Source organism: Bacillus rossius, chromosome 15 (genome assembly GCF_032445375.1).
Source record: "Bacillus rossius redtenbacheri isolate Brsri chromosome 15, Brsri_v3, whole genome shotgun sequence".
Lineage (NCBI taxonomy): Eukaryota > Metazoa > Arthropoda > Insecta > Phasmatodea > Bacillidae > Bacillus > Bacillus rossius.
In genome coordinates this window covers 9,095,993-9,116,631 of record NC_086342.1, presented here as the reverse complement: position 1 = coordinate 9,116,631, position 20,639 = coordinate 9,095,993, and the positions used below count along the sequence as shown (strand labels likewise).

The window sequence follows — 20,639 nt, the reverse complement described above, 5'->3', positions numbered from 1 at the left end:
AGTCATAAATCAACTCAACAGATAGCGCACTAATAGAAAGAAAAGAAAGCCAAATTGTTGAATATTTGATTGATTATCTTTTCCATGGTTTAAAAAAAAAATTTGCTGAATGTACACATTAATTGAAGTATAAAATTAATAGCCAATTTTTGTAAGAAATACTCAGTTATACCTCGATAAACCGTATTTCAGATGTACAAAAACCATAGCTATGTGGTGTACAAAGTTATAATATCTTTCTTTTAGTATTGCAAACTAATCCTTTTCAACTGTTTTCCAATAGAATATTTTGTAAAAGTACCTACTGAAAAGAATTTTTCATCTTTATTTACTGTTCTTGTTGCTAATGTCTCATCGTAGTTAGTTAACTGTGTCCGTCTGTGCTGAAATTATTTTTTACCAATTCTTTCTACGTTCTGTCTATGTTTTGTAATGTGTTGATGTTCCCTAAGTTTCGCTTGTTTTCTGTATGTTTGCACATTTATCTTTCTTGACTGTTATTGAGGTTTCATATGATATTATATAATCAATCTCTCCAATTGCAAGAACCATTAAAAAAAGAAAATTAAAGTATTTATTTGGTATTTGAAACCCGTGCGTTAAAAAAAAATGTATTTAAATTGAAGTATTATATTATTTCTAAAATCTCAAAATATCAAGTGTAGTATGTATGGAGAATATAATTTCATAACGAAATTATTATACTTACATAAGTTGTTGAACTGAAGGAAAGGTTCGAACATTATAATTTAAAACAACATTCTTGTTGGAGAATATATATATTTTTTTACAAAATATTTTTTGGACGAAAATAAACATACACAACCAACTTTTGATACTGTTTCAATTAAAACATAATACATTACACATTACACTGTTACACGTAGAAATATTACAAATCCAAAATAAAAAACCTAATTCCAATTTATGTTACAATTAAAATTATAAATAATTAAATAGCGATATCACTGCGATGTGCACACATATTAAACAAAAACTTTCTGTTGTTGTGTACTCAAAGAAGTTCATGTTTAATAATCCCGATGATTCAACAAAGTTTCTGAGGGTTTCATTGTATAAAATAAAACATTTATGCTCCTGCTTAACCCTGAGGTAAGCTATTACCAAGAATTCTGTACTCAGGAGTACTGTAAGTTCCAATAAAATATAGTTGTATTCAAATAATGTGAATATTTCTAAATAAGTAAGCAAATCTCACAAAACTAGTGTTATCTAAATTCTTAGTCTTCAGAAACTGATCGATTTAAAGTCAGTATTATAATTAGCCTACCTAAAATTCCGGCGATGTCAATATGACATATTTTTTTCATTTGATATCTCCAACACTATAATTGATTTAGTACTTAATTTCAGGTTTTGAAATGCCTATTTGCAAACATTTGTTTGAATAGCTTTACAGTATATGTTGCGCATATTAAGAACAATAAAAAAAAGTGATATAACAAGGTTAACTTTTATGTTGGTTAAAAACTAAATAAATAAAATGTTAAACAATAACTTCATGTTTGTAAGCACACACATATTTTAACTAAACACACTATTTTCATATCTAACATTTATTTCAAAATAACTTTACCATCGACAGTGCAAGCTCATTACATTGTCTATAGGTAGTTCTATATAATTATTGTACAGCGCGACTGTAAGTTGGTGTGCAGAAAATAAACTAAAAAATTGCCAGACTAGTTATACAAATTATATTTCACTATTATGAAATTACATAATTCATGCTGAACGAACAACATAAAAACACATAAATTTGTTCGTTACCGAGGTTAGATGTTACTGCACGTGTTAATGACATACGAAACTACAGTAATTTTGTGGAATAACATCATGTCAGTGTTAAGAAGACTGCAAATATCTGCTCTACCACTCTGGTTCTGGGGTAGAGCGCCTGCCTTGTGACTTGTAGGACCCGGGTTCGCGCCCCGGTTCCTCCAAGGCGGATTGCCCAGACAAAATGGTGGCATTTTCTCTGTTAGGAATACAATCCCTTGTAACAAGTCAGGCTACCAAAGAAACGGTGGGTGGAACAGAAAAAAACCTTCCAGGTGGCTTCCAAATGGGGAGCCCGTTTCTTTTCTTGGGCTCCCCATGCGGTGGCCATTCCGGGGGTTTCTCCGGGGGAATGGAGTTTTGCAAAAATATATATATATTTTTGTTTTGTAGCGTTTTAGTTTTTAGTAACTGTAGAATTATAATTCCAACATGTTATAAATAAAGCTCAAACAAACATTTAAAAAATTTAAAAAAATTGCTTTTGTACATAAAATATTTAAATTAAGTGTGTATCAGTCAGTGAGTTGTTGTGTATTCAACCATTTATCGGTATATATTTTCTTGAAGTATTATTGACAGTTAAATTTTAGTCACAAACTATTTTATGTAGTATTTAAGACGTTTTTGACGAAAAAAATATTTATAGGCACATATTATTTCTGAAAAACCAGGATGAGCGTCTTTAACACACACAGTGTTATGTGTGTGTGTGTGTGTGTGTGTGTGTGTGCGTGCGTGCGCGCCAGTATAACATCCAGATATAAATAAAATATTATATTTATTTCAACATGAGCAAATGCAATTACATGGTATTAGTTGTTGCGCAAAGTAGTAGTTTATCTCAACTACTCTTTAATATTTAATAAATCATATTTCAACTGTAATCAGAATTGATCAAGAAAAAAATGTTGATAAAAAAAAAGGAAATATTTTGTGAGACTATTCAGCAAGATATTTCAAGTAAACAAACGTCTCTGAATTACGATAGCATTTATTGTATAACATTTAGTAAAAAAAACTATTTCAATTCATTAAAATTATCACATAATAAGAAATGACATTAAACGTGGTGTCCACTTTTAATGCCTTCAAGTTATATTGGATGCCAAGTTTTTATTTTTCACTAACATGTTGCACTTGAAGATCTTAGGTCTTATTTTTAAAACTTTCTCTCCATCAATACCTGATTGTATATTGTATATAAATTGATTAACTATGAAGAAGAATATGGTGTCGTAATTTGGCATTAAATAACTACCTTGATTGTAATAGAATTGAAAATATGAGAAAAAAATATTCTTAAATTAATATTTTAAAATTTCAGCCTTTTAAATTCCTTTTAAATTGATTTTTTAAATTTACTATTTACTAGACGTTCAATCAGTGATAAACTTTTTTATTACGTTTTATTACCATTTTTGATGCTTCAGACATAATATCTCGGTTTGGATTAAGAATTTCAACTTGCAATAATAGAATTAGCGACACTTTTAAAACCATTAGTAGCTATAAAATATGTAAAAAATTTAAACTCTTTTTGAATAATCTAGAAACATTTATTGGTAAAAAACTTAAGCAAAAAGGTTATTTAAACTTTTATGATCTACATATTTATTTTGTAAACACCATTTTAGTTTCTGTTTAAGATTTTTGTGAAAACCAAAGTAACCAATTAGTTACTATGAACTTTATCAATCTTTATCTATCTGTGGTTTCGTTTCGTAAAGTGTTTGATATGTATCAATTTGTGTTTTTGGTTGTTATTCTATGTGCTTATATAGTACCTATTTTTTAATGTATGTGTAATATTTCGTTTATAAGTGTCGTAAGGCACAAATATCCGAATTTAAATTTGATCTTACAGTTTTAAAGAAGCAGAATAATATGCATAGTAATATTTTTAATTTTGTAATAGAAAAAATACTTAAATTTTAGCAGAGTTTGACTTTGAAAGACTGCAAACCTGTGTAAAGCCCACCAACATTCGATGTACGAGCCTATGTCTCCCCTAGAGCGCCTGTACTGCTTGACCTGTGCCAACAAACTACACTACACAAAAATATTCCCCTCGAATTTCAGCATCTTAAAAACACAGTTTGTAGACTTTAATTTAATATGGACATTACAAACCAAACACGAGGCCTGCTTACTAACGCGATTTTTATTTCCTGTATCAAAAATTACAAGTTGCAATTTTTCCCCCCTTCGTAAGCCTGTGTTAGATGTACAAATCTAAAATTTTGAAATTTGAGACTTAGTTTTTTCAATCGTATAGTGTTTAGAAAACCTTTGTATGATGTAGGCAAGCATGAGAATAGGCATTTCGAATTATGAACATGAAATTCATTTTTTGTTGAAGATATCATTACATGTAAATAAACAATTTTATTTACTTGAACGTGTGAATAAAGTAATTAGAGTTTGTTGAGAAAGTACAATCATCGCAATTTTATAATTTTTTTTCAGGTGATATCAAAGCGCTGGAAAGGTTACACTGGGAAACCGATAGAAGACGTCATCAACATTGGTATTGGTGGATCTGACTTGGTGAGTCATGCTTACTTTTGACCACACTCACCACTCACCACTCACCACGTATTTTCACGTAATAATCGTTACCGTTTAAGCTAGGTTTCTCCCTATGTTCGCTTCCTCGTGCAGCAGAGGCTACTCATTCTGATTGTATGTAAGGTCTGAACCAGTCCTACTCGTTAGTAGTATAATATAGGGCATTCTGGCCAATAGTTCCGGGTATCCGTCATCTTGGTTGACCTTGACTGCGGCCGTAATCTTGGATGATTTTGACCCGACCACCGTCTTGGATGACGTAACGGCCGCCATTTTGAATTCTAGAAATTTCAGCCATTTTATATTCCGCCATCTTGGACTCTAGAACTTTCTGCCGTCAAGGTCGCCCAAGATGTCGGACTCCCTGTTCACCGCCTCACACCCTGAAACCCTGGACCAGTATACTGTGTACTTGACTACTCTTAGTATGTGGTCCGCGTGTTATGTTATTCTATGGAATGGCCGCTGATTGTGACCACGAGGCCCCGCGCTGCCATATGTTGTACACTGACCACATGTTGTACACTGGCCATATGTTGAACACTGCCCATATTTTGTACACTGCCCATGTGCTGTACACTGCTCATCTGTTGTACACTGTCCATACGTTTTACACTGCCCATATGTTGTACACTGTCCATACGTTTTACACTGCTCATACGTTGTACACTTTCCATATTTCGTACACTGCCCATGTGTTGTACACTGCCCATATGCTGTACACTGTCCATACGTTTTACACTTCTCATGCGTAGTACACTTCCCATATGTTGTACACTGTCCATGTATCGTACACTGTCCATATATTTTACACTGCCCATACGTTTTACACAGGCCATATTTTATACACTGGTCATTTTTTGTACACTGCCCATATTTTGTACACTGCCCATGTGTTGTACACTGCCCATACGTTGGTCTTCGTGCAGTGCAATGAGCAGGAAACTTTTAAAACACGTGACACATATCCAGGGGCGTGCCTAGGGGGGGGGGGAAGACGAGCGGGACCGGACCCTCCCTTCAGGGCTAAAAATATTTTAATATATAATTCATAAAATGAAAAAATATATATATATTTACTTTTATGAAGTTACGGCCAGTATCTTTAGTATAGCCTAAATCAGCAATATTGAACACGTATTTTTTTCAAAATTTTCCCGGGGGAGGACCCCCGGACCACCCGCCTAGCTGGGGGGGGGGTATTCCATACCCCCCCCCCCCAGGCCCTTTGGAAAGGCCCTAGCCTTCTGCCTGACCCCCCTCCCCCCCCCCCCCCCCCAGAGCAAAATCCCGGGCACGCCACTGCACATGGCTCATCCCGCTGAGGGACTTGGAAACCACCCACCCAGGGCCCGCTGATGGTGACGGAGGCGCTGCGGCCGTACGCGGTGGGGCCGCGGGTGCACTTCGTGTCGAACGTGGACGGCTCGCACCTGGCCGAGCAGCTGCGCCGCGCCGACCCGGAGACGGCGCTGTTCGTCGTCGCGTCCAAGAGCTTCACCACGAGGGAGACTCTGGTCAACGCGGAGTCCGCCAGGCGCTGGTTCCTGTCCAAGGCGGGGGACGTGAGTTCTCAGCGGCGTCCACGCGTTAGCCGCGCGCGTAGACGGGCGCTGCGAAACAACAGATATCCTTCCCGTGGTTTGGAAGAAAAAAAAAGATTATGTTTGAATGAAATGTCATTTAAAATATTAAATTATGCTCCAATTTTCGTAAGAAATACTCAGTATTATCTCGAGGGGAAAAAAGTATTTTATATATATATAAATTTGTGGTGGGGGGGGGGGGGGGGTGGGAGAGAGGAAATCCCAAGTTGGCATCACTGGCTGGCGTTGCGAAATGTAGGGAAGCCTACGATTCACTCGTCCTTCTGGACATAACCGAATACTCACGTTGGCAAGCCTTCTTTAAACAAACGAGAGAGCCAAACGTCCGATCGTGCATCTTCGGTTTTTTTTTTGTTCATAGGCTTGCCAACGTGAGTATTCGGGTATGTCCAGAAAGATGAGTGAATCCTGAATCGTAGGCTTCCCCGAAAGGTAATACGAGAAGCCTATGATGTACCTACATTCTGTATTGCACAGACCCGAACAAGCCCGAATATCTACCTTCGGCCAACTACGGGATAATGTTTTTATTACTTTACTTAAATTGTGGATGGTTGGTTATGTTAGGTTAGTATAGCTACGTTAAAAAAATACTGTTAAATCATTTTAATGTTTTGCTTTGAATATATATACTGTATAGAAGTCGCCAGCCCAATTAAAATTTCTAATACGGTTTGAGGTAGTTGGTTAATTCACCGCCGCAATCGCCACCATCTCTAGGGCATCGACTTGTGGTGGTCCCTAGCGGACAAGTGTCGAACTCTTCAAACACCCCTTCCCCACCCTCCCTCAAACACGCGTTGCCCTCCCCCCTCCCTCTACCACACCTCTCAACCCTACAGTTTTGTGACGCACAAACTCCCGTTGAACGACCTTGAGCTGCAGTGAATGTTGGATGGGGGTGCAGGGGAATGACAGCGGGCGACAGTGCTGCGCTCTAACGTGTAAATAACAACCTGAGACGATACAGAGTGTTACGGCAGCGCACTGCAGCGGTGAAGTTCCCAAGCTGCTCATCATACACTCCTGAAAAACGTAGAGTAAATCCTATCCACTCGCGACTTCTATACAGTATATATATTCAAAGGTAAAAGTGACCAGCCACCAGCGCCACTTGTGTTGCTGTTCTTTTTTTTAACTTTTTTCCCCCTTCATGATATACACTTTGATCTCACGCCCTCCATAAAATTTCTTAAATAATGTACCTGCTAAAAAAAATCCCTCTAAATAAGTGTACCTCCTAATAAAAAAGTCTGTTACATCTTGGTTCCCTCTTTAAATTTATGAGGGGGGGGGGGGGGTGAACCCCAAGGTGGCATCACTGGCAGGCGTTGTGAAAGAGAAACCTAAGATGTACATCAAGCTCTGTCCCTGCCCGAACACGCCCGAATATTCACCTTTCGGCCAACCTCGGGATTTGTTTTATTTTAGCGCAGGAAAAATGAATTCAAATATTAAAAGCGGTCGGTTAGGTTAGCTACATTAAAACACTATGGACGGTTAGTTATGTTAGTAGAGCTACATTAAAATAAACAGATAAATATAAATATATATATATAAATAAACCCGAGGTTGGCCGAAGGTGAATATTCGGGCGTGTTCGGGCAGGGACAGAACTTGATGTAGGTACATCTTAGGCTTCCCGTTGTGAAATGTTCCGGACGCGAGTTGCCGGACCGCAGGACGACAACGTGTGTGCGAGTGTGTGTGTGTGTGTGTGTGTGTGTGTGCGGCAGCCGTCGGCGGTGGCCAGGCACTTCGTGGCGGTGACGACTGATGCGGAGAAGGCCAAAGAGTTCGGCGTGGACGAGCGCAACGTGTTCCGCTTCTGGGACTGGGTGGGCGGCACCTTCTCGCTGTGGTCCGCCATCGGCCTGCCCATCGCGCTGTCCATCGGCTACGACAACTTCGAGAAGCTGCTGGACGGCGCCTTCTTCGCCGACACGCACTTCCGTTCGGCGCCCCTCGAGCGGAACGTGAGCGCCGCCCTTCCATTTCCGCCCCCCGGAACATACTGTTCGATGCGTGACATCTTGGCTCACGGCACATGTATAAGTTTAGGAAATGAAATGCGCAACAACCACGGTGCTGCCATCTGTGGCGGATTGCGCGAACAAAAGTCCACAAAGCCAAAGGGGGTACTAAAAAAATATAAAAAAACTTTAATTTTGTATGAAAATAATTGATATACATAACATAAAATCACTAGGTGATATTATAAATCATTTTGGCAAAGTAGAAATTGAACAAAAGTAAAAAAAAGAAATTCAAATACTCAGTATTCAATATTAATATAGACATGATTTAGTAAATCAATCGAGATAAATTTTTGATTAGTAATTTAAACCAATAATTATGTTGAATGTTTATTCTAATTTACTATTTTTTATTGTTTTTTTTAAATAACAATGTAATATTTATAATTTGTAATACAAATAAATTATACATACGGGAACATAAACTCACTTACATAAATACACTTGAAAAAGTTTATAAACACAATTTATATCACTAATATTCACTTAAATAAATGTTTTAATGATATGGACAAGCATTCAGTATCAATCACTAAAGTATATAATTTAAAGGCATATAAATAATTTTTTATTTGTATATAGCGTTTTTTTCATCCTGTAAAACTTTCGTTGCATGGTACACGTGCATCGTAAAACTTAACTCTCAATATATTTTTTTTCCATATCGATTTTAAAGAAGTATAACTTCAAAAATTCTGATGTGATTTATTACCAAAATAGTTCCCTCGGATTGCATTGTGGTTGAAAGTCTTGATTCAATGAGCTTGCTGCCGACGAGACGTAAAGCCAAGTGTATATGATATAGATGTAGGTATCTAAATTTTTTAATTGAAACTTATTTGCTGAGGGGGGGCTACAATTTTCGACCGTTACGAAAATTCCGATCGGAAGAGGGGAATAGTTAGGCACTGTGATGGAGGGAACCGGTAGAGGAGGAGAAGGCAGGTGAGAGGTAGAAATGATGCAGCATTATTTGCACACCTGCACACTTGCGCAATAGCATAATTTAGCGCTCGCATACTTGCATTTATTTAGGTATTAATTTTTTTGATCTGCGACCTCGGTCAAAGTAAATTAATTGTGTTTTTCTCTTACATAATAATATAACAAGTAAGAAGCGTGGACTCAACGCAGCACACACCATTTTTTTCTTCTCTTCTCTCTGTTCCAGATGCCGGTTATCCTGGCCCTGCTCGGCGTGTGGTACACCAACTTCTACGGCGCGGAGACTCACGCCCTCCTGCCCTATGACCAGTACCTCCACCAGTTCCCCACCTACTTCCAGCAGGCCGACATGGAGTCCAACGGCAAGTGAGTGCGCGACGCCCTCCCCCCCCCCCCCAGAAACAACCACCACCCCCGATCCCCCCGCCACACAGGAGCCATCAGCGCTGTTGCAACCTTCATGTAGTTAAAAACGTTAGAATAGGGCATGACTGGAGCTGCTAACCTAAGCTGGGCTCTGGGAAGAGGGCTGCTAACCTAAGCTGGGCTCTGGGAAGAGGGATGCTAACCTAAGCTGGGCTCTGGGAAGAGGGCCTGCTAACCTAAGCTGGGCTCTGGGAAGAGGGATGCTAACCTAAGCTGGGCTCTGGGAAGAGGGCTGCTAACATAAGATGAGCTCTGGGAAGAGATATGCTAACCTAAGCTGGGCTCTGGGAAGAGGGCTTGCTAACCTAAGCTGGGCTCTGGGAAGAGGGCTGCTAACCTAACCTGAGCTCTGGGAAGAGATCTGCTAACCTAAGCCGAGCTCTGGGAATAGGGCTGCTAACCTAAGCTGAGCTCTGGGAAGAGGGCTGCTAACCTAAGCTGAGCTCTGGGAAGAGGGCTGCTAACATAAGATGAGCTCTGGGAAGAGATATGCTAACCTAAGCTGAGCTCTGGGAAGAGGGTTGGTAACCTAAGCTGGGCTCTGGGAAGAGATCTGCTAACCTAAGCTGAGCTCTGGGAAGAGGGCTGCTAACCTAAGCTGAGCTCTAGGAAGAGATCTGCTAACCTAAGCTGAGCTCTGGGAAGAGGGTTGGTAACCTAAGTTGGGCTCTGGGAATAGAGCTGCTAACCTAAGCTGAGCTCTGGGAAGAGGGCTGCTAACCTAAGCTGAGCTCTGGGAAGAGAGCTGCTAACCTAAGCTGAGCTCTGGGAAGAGGGTTGGTAACCTAAGCTGGGCTCTGGGAATAGAACTGCTAACCTAAGCTGAGCTCTGGGAAGAGGGCTGCTAACCTAAGCTGAGCTCTGGGAATAGAGCTGCTAACCTAAGCTAAGCTCTGGGAAGAGGGCTGCTAACCTAAGCTGAGCTCTGGGAAGAGAGCTGCTAACCTAAGCTGAGCTCTGGGAAGAGGGTTGGTAACCTAAGCTGGGCTCTGGGAATAGAGCTGCTAACCTAAGCTGAGCTCTGGGAAGAGGGCTGCTAACCTAAGCTGAGCTCTGGGAAGAGGGCTGCTAACATAAGCTGAGCTCTGGGAAGAGGGCTGCTAACCTAAGCTGAGCTCTGGGAAGAGAGCTGCTAACCTAAGCTGAGCTCTGGGAAGAGGGCTGCTAACCTAAGCTGAGCTCTGGGAAGAGTACTGCTAACCTAAGCTGAGCTCTGGGAAGAGAGCTGCTAACCTAAGCTGAGCTCTGGGAAGAGGGCTGCTAACATAAGTTGAGCTCTAGGAAGATGGCTGCTAACCTAAGCTGAGCTCTGGGAAGAGGGTTGCTAACCTAAGCTGAGCTCTGGGAAGAGGGCTGCTAATCTAAGCCGAGCTCTGGTAAGAGGGCTGCTAACCTAAGCTGAGCTCTGGGAATAGGGCTACCCTGGGAGGACGCTGAGAAACGTGCTCCCAGTCACGAAGCCTAACACTGTTAGCTGGTCGCGTTCGTGGCCCGAGGCGGGAAGAAAAATGACAGCTAATGCTTGCGGAACTCTAGTGGAAAAAGATATGATCAGGAAGAATGATGGGCCAACAAAGTTTATATTAGAGAATTTAGGTGAAAAATTATAATTTGTGCCAAATATTTCAAAATTTGCGGCACAGCGCTCGTTCTGCCCTGGCAGTGTTCTGGCTGGCGAACTATGGCGAAAAAGGTGATTAATGACACAACACTATTTGCAGTTTTGCACTGTTTCGTCATGGGAAAAAAAATCATAAATGCAAATTATGAAATCCCACAGAAAACAAAGCCTAAATCAGCTGATGACTGAATTCCTTCCACGGAATTATTTTGTGCTGACTGATATTGAAGTTTGAAAGTTTTCGTCTATGCTGTCGTCGTTGTGTTGTCCATAATAGTACCAGTTTTATGATAATCATTAGGGTCCATCTGTTTTGAAATCGCCGTTGATAGTTTACACCGTATGTCATGGATAAAACCGCCTGAATTATGGACAAACGAAAATTAGTACCTACACGAAAAAAACACACACATACAAAAATAAAAAGCGCCAAAATCAGCCGACGTCAAAATTTCAATTCATAAACAGAAAATATTATTCTGTGGAAGTAATTAAAGTCAGAACAATATCAAGCACAGACAAACCCAGTGGGCAGACGAGACAGTTACAACAGTAAATGCAGACGAACAACAACATTGGACAATACAGCGACGCACATGCGAACCCAGTGGTGAAAACTAAAATAATCTGGCAACAAAGAGCGATATTACAAGACAAATAAAGTAGGCTTCTTAAAGACACAAAAGTTGCGACTTTTCGAGGACTGGAATCTGCTTTTTTTTTGTCATCAGGCACAAACAGACTGATATTTTTTTTAGATATATAACATCTTGGCTTTCGGCATACGGCATTTGGTGGGAGTAATTTCTTGAATGCGACGGAAGTCGCATGGAACGGAAAATGTGTAACAACCACGGTGCTGCCATTTGCGGCGGGCGGAGCGAACCAAAGCCCACAAAGACAAAAAGGAAAAAAACTTTATAAGTATTAACTGGTTTTTAAAAGGTTTTTTTTTCGCTTTTACCGCAGCCGTTCCTTTTGTGTAGTTTAGAATTACGGTCTGCAAATGGAATGATTCGATAGTCGACGTAGTTGCTCCGGCAGCGAATTCTGGGGGCGAGGTGCGGAAATTACGTGCGGTTCTTGTCAGGAATTTTGCGTTATTTTAAAGAATGCCACGTTGAATTTCGTGTCTTTCGAGTTTCCGTGTTCCAAGTGCTGTCTGCGACATGAGGTCCCCCGGTGTCAGGTGTCCGCACCAGGTGTCTGATGTGCGAGTTGATGGATCCCTCCGCCGACACGTGTGCGCAGGTCCGTGGTGCGCAGCGGGGAGACGGCGGCCCACCACACCTGCCCCGTGGTGTGGGGCACCCCGGGCACCAACGGCCAGCACACCTTCTTCCAGCTCATCCACCAGGGCACGCGGCTCATCCCCTGCGACTTCATCGCCCCCGTGCGGACGCACAACCCTCTTGGGGACGGCCTGCACCACAAGGTGCGCGGGAGTCACACCCCCTCCTTCATGTCCCAGGGGTGACAGTGACAAGCGCGAGATACAGGGGACACATGACCCCATGACATGACAACAGGAAGATATGACGAGGATGGAGCGATGAGGCGATGGACTCTTTTTTTAACCGCGAGGAAAAATTTCAAGTACCCGAAACATAACAAAGTCCCCAAAATTCGAAACCAAAATCTAGTCAACAGTTAATAGTGACAAATTTCGCAATTTCGAATGCAAATTTGCGAAAAGAATAACCTCTTATGGAGCGGTGAAATCATTCCTTTATTATTTTGAAGAGTTCCTGAGATTGTCATAAGGCGTCGCGTCACTCTCATGTTCCAATTATTGTCTCGTGTACCATTTTTGTGGTTTGACGCTGACTTACGGGCATGATCGAGCTTTCCCTTGGAGAACTGTGACCGATGTGGTTCCTCCCATCGGGGCTTTGTCCTCTGGGAAACATAACAAAGTCCCCAAAATTTGAGACCAAAATCTAGTCAAGATTTAATAGTGACAATTCCGCAATTTCGAATGCAAATTTTGCGTAAGAATAACATCTTATGGAGCGGTGAAATCATTCCTTTATTAGTTTGAAGAGTTCCTGAGATTGTCATAAGGCGTCGTGTCACTCTCATGTTCCAATTATTGTCTCGTTTTCCATTTTTGTGGTTTGACACTGACTTACGGGCATGATCGAGCTTTCCCTTGGATAACTGTGACCGATGTGGTTCCTCCCAGATGTCCTCTGGGTGAATCCCAAAAAAAGTCAAGGGAAGGTTTAACCCGTAATGGTAGGGTGAAGATTGGGTGAGGGTAAGTTTAAAATGGTCGCTTCTCACGTGGAATGTGACAGATGTTGGTCCAGAACCACAGGTGTAGCCAAGAATTGTTCAATAGGAGAGGCTGAAGTGATTTATAAGAATATATTGTGGATAGACCTGTTTTTGGTGTTTTGAGGGTTGTGGAATGCCTCCCCCGGATTTTTTTTTTTTAAAGATTGTGCTTGAAAACTAATTTTTATGCTATCTGATGACCCTTCAGTGCTTTTTCAAAACTCGAAAGTAGTAGATAATAATTTTCACTTATGAACAAGGGCGGATCCAAAATGGTCAGGGGAGGGCAAAATTAATTTTTCTGATACAATTTTAGTACATTTAAAATTTCAAAATTTCGTACATTATATAAGCCGTTAAATAATGTCTTATTACCTATAGCACTGCAGTAAAATAATTCTTTAGTAAGTTTGGAAAACTGTCATCAAGAATTAGGAGAAAATCGGAAAATTATTCAGGGTTGGGGGAGGGGGATGCATGTCTTAATGCCCCCACCCCCCTTCTCTGGATCTGCCAATGCTTATGAAAGATACATTCTTAGCTACATTATGTACCACTGCTTATGATTTTATGTCCTGATACGTGTTTGAAGAGACACTGCTATTCTCATTTTGCATAGCCAATAGACAAAAATTAGGACGTACTTAAGTAATTTTAAGCCGGTTAATGATTTGCGTTATTTCTGAAAAAATCAAACCCTGGCTTTAGAGGCGAGAAGCAATACTCCACCCCGCCTCTCCCTGACTTCGCTCTTGTCCCAGAACTGCTGGTGAGCTTAATTGGTAGGGACCGGAAAAATTCGCGGGTTCAATGACATGTAGGATGAACTCCATAGTTCAACGTACTCTCGGCAAAATGTCACCCACCCATTGGCTGCTGTCTTGTGAGACGTCCCAACGTAGCAGCCTGTGATTCGATAAAGCGTTGTTTTTTTTGGGTGTTTATCATTGGCCCAGAGTCATCCATAGGTGAGTTGTGAGCGCCAACAGCAGAGGCAGCACTGAGGCATAAGTATTTGTATTTTAGCCTTTCGCGAAATGAATTCGCGAATTTTTCCGTTCTCTATTAATTGGGGTGTTTTTCCTGACAGTTTCCGCAGGAGGCAAAGAGGTTTCTCTCGGGGTGATCGGTTCGCAGATCCTGCTGGCCAACTTCCTGGCGCAGACGGAGGCCCTGATGAAGGGCAAGACGGCCGACCAGGCCCGCGCCGAGCTGGTCGAGGCCGGCATGTCCGGGCCGCAGCTGGAGACGTACCTGCCCCACAAGGTGTTCAAGGGCAACAGGCCGAGCAACTCCATCGTCTTCAAGAAGTTCACGCCCTTCACCCTGGGAGCCCTCATCGGTTCGTGCAGAGCGACCACTGCCGGATAAGGGTCACGAGGCCCCCAATGCAGCACAAATAAAAAAAAAATTGGTTGTCTGTAAAGTCGGTTTTACGGACGATAGTTTAACGTGACGTCACAACAAAACATTGATGAAATGATTGCATACTTTTATGAATAACATTGAATCATTTTTTATTGAATTATCACTATTTTGTATGGATACAAAGAAGGAGTGAAATGAAATCTACAATTTAATTGATAAATTTACTTTTATTTGCACTCATTAATTCAAATATGTTTATTACTTTAACGAACAGATTATTTTAACTATAACGTTTATACATGTTTGCTATTTAACTTCTTACAATCTGTGTTAGTCTGTTAAGGATGGGAAGATGATAGGAAAAGTAGGAAACGAATGGGAGTGTTTCAAGTTTAATGTGCCTCGAAAAAGTCAAATCGATGGTTGTTCCAATCGAGTGGAAGAGAGATAGATGCGGCGCAAGCGTACAATGAGCGTAACGGGACACAACGTAACGGGACAATGTGCATAACGGGACCCTTTTTCGTGCGTGCAGCCGGCGTTCATCGACTTATTAGACGTTGTCACGTCAATAATTTTGAAGTGAAAACTTCTTTAGCCGCTTTGGGCGATTTTTGGTAGGGGCATAACTTATGGGTTCGCATCACCGACATGCTGTAGTAGCAGTAAGTGAAGGTAATTTGAACAATTGTGAATACATGACCTAGGTCTGACATCAGTGGTAAGTCATAGCTAGGTAATGAATTTTAACGTAATTTTGACATATACCACTGACATCTGTTGTGACTAAAAAATGATGTAAGGATAAATGATATCATGCTGACATCGTACTGATATAATACCAAAATCATTTTCTTGCGTACATTTGACGTAGAAATGATGTCATATTACATATTTAAAAACAAAGTTTTAAGTTTTCACTTCTGTTGACAGTCCCCATGACTGGCTTTTTTTTTGTTGTTGTGTACGATTACCAAAATACTATTATTTTTCAGCTATCTACGAGCACAAAATCTTCGTCCAAGGAATACTCTGGGATATCAACTCCTTCAACTATTGGGGGTAAGTTTAATATTTACAAAGGTGAATGCTATTGAATGCACACTGGGGTATTCCCTTTAACAAAAATAACAACATTAAGCCTACATGCATGTTCATTAATGTTAAACTCTTTGTAGTGTTAGTCAACTCATTACATGATGTGTCGGAAAATTGGTTCTAATTATCGATAATATAGTATAATTTTAATTCATTTAACACCTGGCATCCTATAACTTGCATCGGGGCTTTGGGATTGTCACAATTTTAATGCCAGTTAGTTAGAGGGGGGGGGGGGGAGCCGAAATCAGCTGATGTCAAAAGTTTAAAAAACACACACAGAACAGAAAATTCCATCAAAGGAATGAATCTGAAAATTATTTCAGCACAGACGAACACAGTTAGCTCCATAAAACAAAACAGTTGCGACGTTTCGGGAATTTAGATCTGTTCCCGTCCACGGGCATAAACAGACTGATCGCCAATTCATATTTCGTTTGTCCGTTATTGAGATTCCCTATGATGTACCTACAGTGTAACCAGCAATTGCGCATTGTCAAAGTAATATTGTAATAGGAATAATATAGGAAATTGGTGAAAAACACCCGAGTCAAGTAATGTATGCGAACCTGGTGACGAGGAGTGTCCCTAGTTTATTTTTTGCATTATATGCGTTTGAAATGCGTGAGACTTTAGTTACAGTAGTGGCATCTAGCGGCGTGGGGTGGAAAACAGTTATAAAGCAATGCAGTAACGTATCTCGCACTTCGCCAATGCTAATTGTATGGAGCTGAGAACTGTCAGGAGACGGCATGCTGTGACTTACGCGAAGTCACTTTTTTAACTCGGCAACGCCATATTGAATACGCCCAAAACACTGCGGAAATAGTGCTTGATAACGTCTGGTGAGGGTAAAGAAGTATGAATTAGAATATCCGTCACTTTCATATAAAGTTATTTAAAACTGTTTCCACGGTGCAAACACTACACTTCAGCCAATGTTTTGGACGTCAACAATTAGCTATTAGCTGAAGGATAAAAACGGCTTCAAACACTTGCAATGTAATCATGCAGACATGGCCACTCCATGGCTAATTGGCTTTAATTACCCATTCGCACTATCTTGGATACTTAACAACATCTTGCAAGATCACTCCGAACTGTCAGTTCGGACTTATCAGTCTGAACTGAACAGTCGGAACTGCCGTGTGACGGTTGACTCTTGATGGCTTCCCATCAAATCTGACTGGGCTCAAGAGCCCTCAGTCCAAACTGTCAGTCCACACAATCAGTCCCATCAGCTGAGTGTCGTGGCAGACATCTTTGTTTATACTCTTAGATTGCTTTGCTATCCCCCCTTTTTTTCTAACTGAAAGTGCAACTGCAATAATTGCAACATCCAAAAGTTTCTTCCATATTCAACGATGAAACAATACATCCAAACAGCAACAGCAACCACAAGACTGATCGTGTGTGGGGAAGGCTTCAGTTCAGTTCAGACTGACCAGTCCGAACTGGGAGCTGGACTGATCGTGTGTGAGAGAGGGGAAGCCTTCTTTTCACAGACGTGAGAGCCAAGACCCGAAGTTCCCCGAAGTATATGTTTTTTTCCCCGCATCTTCAATGTAGCTATCCTAACCAAATCAACCGTTCACAATGTTTTAAAGTAATTATAATGTAGCTAACCTAACCTAATTGACCATTAGTATCATTTTATCAACACCGCCATATTTATTTACAATGAACCAAAAAAAACAACCGAAGATGCACGATCGGGAGTTTGGCTCTCTCGTCTGTGAAAAGAAGGCTTCCCATGTGTGTGTGTGTGTGAGGGAGGGGTGAGGGGAGGGGGGTTGGTGCCCGCCAGTGCATGCCTTGCCGAGAGAGACGTCGCGGCGAACGGCCAATGGTGCGGCTGATGTGTGCGGAGCCGGGACTGTCAGTAGGGTGGAGCTGGGCAAGGAGTTCGCCAAGGTCATCGAGCCGGAGCTGGAGGGCGACGCCGCCGTGTCCAGCCACGACCCGTCCACCAACGGCCTCATCGACTTCATCAAGGGCAACTTCTGAGCTCCGCCGCCCGTCGGCGCTCGTGTCGCGGCGACTGCGTGGGCCGGCAGCCATACGCGCGTCGGGAGACGCTGTCGCCAACCTCGAGAACAAAAAAAAAACACATTATTCTTTCTCCTTGTACGAAAATAAAAAGAGTTGGGAAAATTTAAAAATTGTTTCTCTTTAATACATAAACACTGAAATGCATATTCATTGGCTGTGTTCGAACCAGGGCCGGATTCAGAGGTCTAGAGGCCTCGGGGCAACAGAGGAGCGGAGGCCCCCTGGCCCCAAATTATTTTCCAAATAAAATGAACAATTTTTTTTTCAGTCGAGTTTTCCAATAAATAATTTATTGTTAAATCAAGTAAATTCTCTTAGTATTTTAAAAAAAATAACATACATAAATATAATCGGAGACAAGAATTATATGAAATTATTGTGGGGGCTCTCCGTTTGTGGAGGCCCCGGGGCTTTCGCCCTAGTTGCCCTCCCCTAAATCCGGCCCTGGTTCGAACTGGCAGATTTTGTTGGTAAATGTATTTTTTTACTCGATTAAAAAAAAAAAAATCTTGTTTCTCTTGTGTATACTTTGTACCCATGAGCAATTAATAACATTGTGACCAACCTCTAAAAAATTTTTTTTGTAAGAATTAGTTGGTAAAAAAAAAAGAGCCGCCGTCGTATTATAATACTGAAACGTAGATTAGACTGTTTGAAACGACAAATATATTTGTACCTAAATTTGTTTCTTATTCAGTTTGAACGAAAAACTAAGGGATTCTTATATTACCAACTGTGGCCACGAGCAGGGGCTAAACCAAGAATGATCATAGAGAACCATGGGCCACCTTTAAAGTAACTAGTTTAAAATGACAGTTAAATTACTAAGGTATGACTTAATTAATGGCCACTGAATATGTGAAATTTAGAGTAGCCTTGACTTTAAACACATATATCATAAGTGTTGACGTTATAAGGGTCTACCTTAAGTTGCACTTATAATTTAAGAATTATATGTTTTTGAAAAAAAGCTATTTAAGGTAATTACATAGCATAAAAACGAGTTTTAAAGCATGGCTGCCATGTTCACATGTGCAGACTTGTGATACGTGTTTTTTTTTTAATACAAACTAAAGTTTTTATTTAAACACACATACTTTGCAGGTATGAAAATAAAGAAAAAAACACTTTAACATACGAGTTGTGTTTTGGTCGTTCCATTGGAAAATAGGTAATCTGAAACAATTGAGGTGAATATTTCCAGCAAAAAACGACAAAAAAATAAATAAATAAATAATGAAGCCAACAATTTCTTTCAGAAAGTTAACGACTTTCATGTTATTAGGTTACAGATAAATACCGCACAGTTAGCTGATTACGAAGAAAATGAGCGTCGGTTATTTCATTGAGTTGCAACTCTTTATCTCTTCCTTGCATTGTGCGTCGATGCTTCATCACCATTCACTTCCCCTCGACGTCATTCAATGAACCCCCCCTCCCCCCCCCCCCCCGCCCCCAACACAAACTCCTTGTAAATTACTGCATCACGAAAAAAAAAAAACAAAGTTCAAGTCTTGTGTGTTAATACGTACTATATAGTTTGGTTAATTGAACACCAAGTCATTTTAATGCGATAGAGGGCTTCGCTAAAGTTTTGGGTGTCCGCAGCTTTTCGGCGTGAGGTGTTTGGGTTCGAGCTCCTGGTAAGTCATGGGTGTACACTTGTATGTATTAATGAAACTGTTACAAAAAAAATGTGAGCGAGTCATTCAATACTCGCCAGAGATGTATAACATCTCACCTCGGTAACGAGCAAATTCATGTGTTTTCATGTTGCAAATACACTTAAACGAAACTCGGACAGCGAAAATTAACGTGGAGTTCTTTGAAATAATGCCGAGCGTGATAAATTAATATATACGCAACTTTTGTTTACAACTAAAATTCTGAACGAAAATCACACGTAGTTTCCGCACCCGCCGCTAGAATTCGTTGCCGGAGCAGCTACTTCGACTATCGAATCATTCCATTTGCAGACATAAATTTTTAAACTATATAATGAAACGGCTCCAATAACATCGAAAAAAGACTTAGAAAAACAGCCAATACCATAAATTTCCCCTTTGCCTTATTGAACTTTGGTTCGCGCCTTTCCCTATTGATAGAAGCACTTTCTGTTACACATTTCCGTTCCTTTACTTCCGTCGCATTCACGAAACTACTTCAACCAAATGTCTAATACCGAGAGCTAAGATGCTACACAATCAATAATAATTTTGTATTAGCAAGGGGTTTTGTACAGTTACCAAATCATTCTCGAAACATGCATCACGGTCCTATTGGTTTGTAATTTTAGTTGTAATAACAGGTCACCCTGTTTGCACCTGTTGTATTTACGGAAATATATATTCCTTGAAAAAATTGCCTTGGCATGTTGGCATAAAATTTATCCCTAAAAATTTCCGAACATTCCGTATAAGATTGCGAGTTTCAATGTTTAACTTTATTATTCAGGCAACTGATACAATTTAAATATATAGTTAAATGGGATTTTTCATTTATGATAGTTATTACCTAAACACTAGGCAACTTGGTTTTTTTATTTATCAAATTGAAATAATTAGACTTGCCAATAAATCACTACAAGGAAGGTTTTAAACATCCTTAACATTAACTTTAGACGTTTAAAGTAAGAGTGTGATCACGTTTAAAAATATTTTTTCAACTATACTTTGCTCCAGAAAACTAAAATATTTGGTAACAAACAACTAAAATACGTCGCATCTGCACAAATGAATTTCAGCGAATTATTTGAATCACCCGCTCTTTCAATACAACAATGATCAGCTATGTTTGCTTGTATTTGCTATGGCAATAATAGATTCCAAACTGTGT

General features: G+C 40.4%; 1 protein-coding gene across 2 annotated transcripts in view; it reads left to right on the top strand.

The window, feature by feature from the left end:
* The window catches only part of LOC134539691 (glucose-6-phosphate isomerase-like), a 33,035-nt gene extending 15,121 nt beyond the window's left edge, over positions 1-17,914 (top strand). Inside the window, exons 5-12 of one of the 2 annotated variants that reach the window (XM_063381897.1) lie at positions 4,270-4,350; positions 5,721-5,936; positions 7,715-7,954; positions 9,186-9,325; positions 12,258-12,441; positions 14,424-14,628; positions 15,650-15,716; positions 17,636-17,914. In XM_063381897.1, coding sequence (XP_063237967.1) covers positions 4,270-4,350; positions 5,721-5,936; positions 7,715-7,954; positions 9,186-9,325; positions 12,258-12,441; positions 14,424-14,628; positions 15,650-15,716; positions 17,636-17,759 — 1,257 coding nt within the window. In that variant the 3' untranslated portion in view covers positions 17,760-17,914. The remainder of the gene's footprint in view (positions 1-4,269; positions 4,351-5,720; positions 5,937-7,714; positions 7,955-9,185; positions 9,326-12,257; positions 12,442-14,423; positions 14,629-15,649; positions 15,717-17,635) is intronic. The other variant, XM_063381898.1, reaches the window with a different exon arrangement.
* The last annotated feature ends 2,725 nt before the right edge of the window (positions 17,915-20,639 follow it).